The 6,000-nt window shown below is 39.2% G+C and overlaps 1 protein-coding gene across 1 annotated transcript in view; it reads right to left on the reverse strand.

Moving 5' to 3' along the window:
* The window catches only part of zgc:172282 (leucine-rich repeat and fibronectin type III domain-containing protein 1-like protein), a 51,079-nt gene extending 50,077 nt beyond the window's left edge, over positions 1–1,002 (reverse strand). Inside the window, exon 1 of the mRNA XM_054605594.1 lies at positions 810–1,002. Within this exon, the coding sequence (XP_054461569.1) occupies positions 810–1,002 (193 nt within the window). The remainder of the gene's footprint in view (positions 1–809) is intronic.
* Positions 1,003–6,000: the final 4,998 nt, after the last annotated feature.

Raw genomic sequence — 6,000 nt, forward strand, 5'->3', positions numbered from 1 at the left:
TTTAAAATTAACTTTTGGCAACATACACTAAGAACCTCAGTTGAAAGCAGAGAGAGTCTGGTCTTCCCCAAAATTAAATACAAAAATCTAAAGTTTTGCACAGGAAAGAGCTTAACTTAAACTAAATTGATTTGGACATGAACAATGTGACTTAAACAAATATGGCTGTGTAAAATTGTTAATGGTGCATCAAATTATCTTACTGGACCTTGTGAAAGTAGTCATTGTTTCATTTGTGTGTCTTTTGTTGATGCGAACAGGGGGAAAAAATATCTTTTAAGTTCGGTCTGGGAAGATTTGGTAGCTGCGTTGGTGGGAGCCAAAGGGAATCCAGATTAAAATAAAAGGATAAAGCAACACTTCAGTTCTTAAAAATAAGTATGTTTCAAAGTATCAGAGTTAGCTCTTTGATATAAGAAGATGAATCATGAATGAGCTTTGCTAGGCTGAACGACAAAACAAAAAAGTTTCAAAGTATGAGAGTTAAAAAGAACTCATAAGAAGTATTACTTGAGCTAACATTTGTTTTTCAGTGCTATCACTCACATGTGACAGACTCTCTTCACTGCATCAAACGTGCCCTTTGAATTCCAGCTGTATATTTAAGCTGTCTTCACATTTCTCAGTCTTTTGCAATCTTGCTACAGCTTCCACTGCTCAATATTATAGCATGCCGCATGTTCCCTCTTGAGGAAATCATCTTAGATGATGGTTGATGAGGAAGCACTGACTGCACCATGCAAAATGCCTTAATTCCCTTCCTTGATTCATGAACAGGGGAATACAAGACAGACCAGCAGGTATCTTACCTGTAATGAAGTTCTCTTGAAGCCGTAGCTCCACGGTGCGCCGATCAATGGCAGCGGGAACAAACAGCAAGCCTGTCTTGGAGCAGAGAATAGCGAGCGATGGAGAAAGGCTTTGGCACATACAGCGTTTCGGACACGGCTGTCCCCTGCATGCTGCTGCCAGCAACAGCAAAGAGAACCACAGCCTTTCCATTATCCTGCTCAGGAAACAGGGCAACTGGAAGACAGAAGGAAAAGAGCAATGAGTTTGAGTGGGTACAAAGATAGCCTTCCTCAGGACAGGGCAACTGGCAAGAAGAACACAAACATTAACAAATATCTAAAGCCCTCTGTAGACTCAACAAAATGAGATATTCTTCCTTTATTCTATTATACCAGAAAAATAAACATGAATGCTATTGTTGGTATCTTCATAAATTGGCTAACCTGCTAACCAAAGCATACTTAGGTTGTGAAAGATAGCAGATTGCTCACATGTAGAATCTGTAGGCAACCGGACAAGATTTTGACATTTGAAGTCTGGTATCTGTTTGTAGTCCAAGTAGTAGTGAATGATCAAGATTGAGCTGTCTTTGGTTGAATGCTAGTAAACAGTCTTTGTGGAGAGCAAAAGAGGCGGAACACATTAGTCGAAATTGACTTGTGAAACAATCTGGTCGTAAGTCTCTCGACTCCAACTCCAGTCTCAAATATAAAGTTACTTATTGGACTGTAAACTTGTTTTTAAAAGCTCTATAATGTGACACATCAAGTTTACTGCAAAGAAAAAAATAATGAGTAAAGGAAGAACTGTAGATGTGCGGTCCTGTAGTTTTTTTGACATTTATTTTCTTTATTGTGTCTTTTCATACTGAGCCACGTTGAAATATTTGCTCTCAATGCCTGTCCTCCTTTTTTACTTGATGATAAAGCCAGAATAGTGGGAGAGGAGTAAAAAATAGATCATTGCACTGTTCAGTAGCTGGACTAAATTACACAATGCTGTGAGCTCATAATGGTCTTTATCATTGTGTGGCTGCACGGTGAGCTGGCATTTTCCTGAGGCACACTGGGGTACATGTTTGATATTTTGGCAGGATGTAATATAGGTGTGGGGAGTCAAAAAAAGGAGAGGTTAATATCTGCAACAGTCATACTTGCATCCCTCATCCACAACAGCTTGTACGCTAAATAAAGGCTTCTTAGGAGCACACATCCCTCTGTGCTCTTATTCACATCAAACCGATTTGTTATTTCTCAGCATTCTGGACTAGTTTGGTCGTGCAAATTAACAGTGCTGGGCATGATGACACTCTCAGGACTCGAGGGACACACACAATTTAACACAGTCCCATCAAAAGTTGTCAGAGAGATTATTCTCCTTCCAGTTTGCACCACTTTAAGCCCCTTAGGGACATCCTTTCCTCACTCAGTATCTGTTTCCAACAACACCTGTGTAAGTCTTTCCAACTGGTGTTGCAAAAGTAGAACCTGACGCATCCGATTTACATTTGCAATAGATGTTGACCACCTCTGAGATGACATGGTGTGATAGAACAGAACTGTGCCTGCCCACAACTGTACTGGTGAAATTGTACAGCTGTAATGGGCCAGGTGGCATACCAATTCATTCTGTAGCCGGAATTATTTTCCTGTGCTGTGAGCACTACGGTGGGGAAGACTATTAGTGTGAAGGAAGGAAGGAAGGAGACAGGACCGGTATTATGGGTACCCTTCTCACTCATAATTAGAACTTTATTACACAACAATTAATTACCTTCAACAATTTGTAAAATAAATAATAGTATGTTTACAATATTACGTTGCTGGCTAACAATATAGCTGCTAACTAGCAGAGTAACAGTTTGTTAATAGCTGGGAGAGGCTTGGTCGCTATTGCACATTCAAGAACAGAAAAGAGAGATAGAGGAAGAAGTAAGAGAGAGCAGATACGCAACAAGATAACTTACGTCCAAGAGAAGAACTGTGTTTGTTGTTCTGAAGCTTTTTGTTTTTAAAAAATCCGACATAGCCACTGTTGTTGCCAGTGCCAGTGCCAAACTGCTATACCCCCACATTATCGTTAAAGTTATCATTAACGTCATTTAGAATCGAAAATGTGGTTATTCAGTGCAAAATCAAATTTGACAAAAATAAAAGTATTTCTTGACCTGAGCTTATTGGACAACCACTAGCATAGTTAGCACAATTTGAAATTGGAATTTTGCCATTTATTAGACCATTTCAAAATATTTTCTATTTCTGGTAATGCACATCTTATACAAATGAGCATGAACAGGTAATCACAGGGATCATCCATTTGGAATTATTTTAGCTGTTCTCATTGTTGAAACCATTCAATTTAAATAGTTCATCACTTTTCAATGCAGTCAACAACTGTTGCATAGCACAATCTTTCATAGTTTAGCTTGAACAAATGAAGGTGAGACTCAAAAACATTGCTTTGGTGTGTGCCTACACTGATGACATGGCTTTTAATAAACACATGTTGTACATTCGGACATTAGGACAAATTATTTTGACTTGGCTTCAAGATTGTATTTCAATTGTATTTCACAGGTGGAAAGGGTCACCTTTGCAGTTTAAGTTGTCTTTATGGCATCTGCTGCAAAACAGTGAATAAGTGTCACAGAACTCATTATGGATCATATTCAGTTTAAACCAGATGGCTAAATATGGAACCACTTTCACTTTCGAACACAGCCGACATGACTCAAAACTCATGGTGTGATATGTGTGTGTACCAGTGGGCAGAAGTATATTAGCCTGCCCAGTTTGACTCCCAGGCTAATAAATAGAACTGGACTTGTATTCAGTAGGAGGCCTGTGTAAAATACTACTCCATTCTGCTCCTCTCTTGATACTCCTAAAACCTTCGGAACATTTTATCAAGGGTTGACAGTGTTCTTCACAAGATACACAATACCCAGTGTTGCTATATGCTTTTCTCACTTTGTCTTAGACTTCACTGTTTATTATCCAATAAAGCAACTCTGCCAAATATATACAAACAAACAAATGAGAACGCATACAATCTTATGAGCCTGCTAAAAATAGATGTGCTGTTATTTGATACTTAATGTTCTCCATCCTTTCACAACGGGAGAGCAGAAACGATGATTAGTTGTGACTTACAAACACACACACACACACGTCTGTTCTTCTATCTGCCTTTCTATTGTACTCTTTCTCAACCTTTATCTTTGTTATTCAATATATTTATCCCCATTGCTCTTGATTCTCCCCCCCGCCATACCTTCACATCACAGTTTCCTTCATACATCATCACATCACATTTATCAGCCGTAGATTCCTCAATCCATGCCCACTCTTTTCGATCTTGTCTTACTCCATCATCCCTTTTGTATACTCTTTTAAATACATTACTATGTTTATACCCAAATATGTAGTAATTTGCATGCACATTCCAGTCGTATCATATTTATATCACTCTTTCACCCTCTATGATATGCCCTAGCTGTCCATCATTCTCTGTGATTGATGAATTTGCTTTCACCTCAACTCATGTTCCCTCTTCATTTCTACCACGCATCGCTGTTCTTGTCATCATCACTACCTGCCTCTTAACTCTACTTCCTTTCCTCTTTCTCTAAAACCTTTATTTATAAATCATGGTTCCTTCTTTTCTCCTGATCATCTATTTTGGAGGCTTCCTTTATCACTCACTTTTGTTATGGCTTTATTGTAATGTATCTTTATTATGTTTATGTGGCAGAAATAGGTACCAATGGTGATTATAAATGCAACCATCCCTCAGTTTGTTCACCAACTCATCCCGCTTGCATGTGTACAGCTTAACTCAACAGTATATTCATTTGATGATGGGGGAACGGGAATAATAAATATATTAGTAATTATCATCAATATTTTCTTTATTATAGTAATATTTATGACTTAACCATTCTGCTACACTCAACAAACACACACACACACACACACACACACACACATGGTGGCATGTTGCAGTGCTTCTCTTGGGTCTGACCATTTGTTGGACTCTCCCTTGTGTGTTGTTGACTCTGTGGGGCGGATAGGAGCCAGTGTTTTTTGAGGTCCATAACCCACATTGACCAAAACATAAAAAAAGGGGCAGAAAGCTGATAAGGATGAGCAACCCCCCCCTCCCGAGGGTCTGTGGGTTGCCCACCCTCATCTCAACCCCAAAGAAACAAGGATTCCAGCTCCCCTGTCGTGTTGCTGCATTGTTTATTTTACTCTGTTGCTGTTGTTGTTTTTTTCTCTCTATGCCTCCTGGCTCTTTATGTTCCCTTGTACTTGTCATCACCTGTAATCACTTCACACAATCGATTAAAAAAAATAAAATAATCTACGCTATAATAAGTGTCCTATCACACACTTGTGTCCTAACACAAACACCTCACTTAGTTCTCTCACACATCCTGACTGTGTGTGTTTTTAAGACTATTCAATAACAGACGTAGGGTTTTTCAGTGTAATTCAGCGAGGATGATAGCGATCAGTCACCCATCATTACTCACTGCCGCGCTTGTTCAGCTATTGAGATTTAATAACGCAAGAGAAAACAGATCCACACTGATTGCCCTTGTAACCAGTTAGATTGGGACATTATAATTGTTGGCAGTGATTTGAATGACAAACTATTACTCTGTAAATGCTACCTGTTCAGACATCTTTACTGCAGGGTAGAGCTTGACAATTCTGTTCCAACGCAACCAAACTTCACCTGGTTTCGATTCAGCTTTGATAGTGACTGGTTGTCTTGTACACCCTCATACTCAAAGGCTCATACTGCATGAAACACTTGTCGTACATGACTACTGTACTGCTGAAAAATATGATAAATTACAGTTTAAGCTTGGTCTTAGAGGAGGACTTAGATATGACTTGGTCTTGAGGCGTCTTGGTATTGTACTCAACATTGTAGGTCATAATTTCGAAAAGCCCCGATTGGTTAACCCATGAGAGATTTCTGTGTGAAACCAAGGTCAGTAAAGTGGTATGAATTAATGAGCCTTAAACAAGCCTTTTACCCCCTTCTGCTGCCTTAGTGGGTGGCATGCAGTATGGGCAAAAGAATGTTGGTCTCATTAAGCTTATTATAATTACAACCCAAACAGTGGCAATCACAAATCCTTCACGGAGCTGAGTTAAACCCATCTTTGGCCAACATATAACCCAAACTGTGCCC

Source organism: Anoplopoma fimbria, chromosome 1 (genome assembly GCF_027596085.1).
Source record: "Anoplopoma fimbria isolate UVic2021 breed Golden Eagle Sablefish chromosome 1, Afim_UVic_2022, whole genome shotgun sequence".
NCBI lineage: Eukaryota > Metazoa > Chordata > Actinopteri > Perciformes > Anoplopomatidae > Anoplopoma > Anoplopoma fimbria.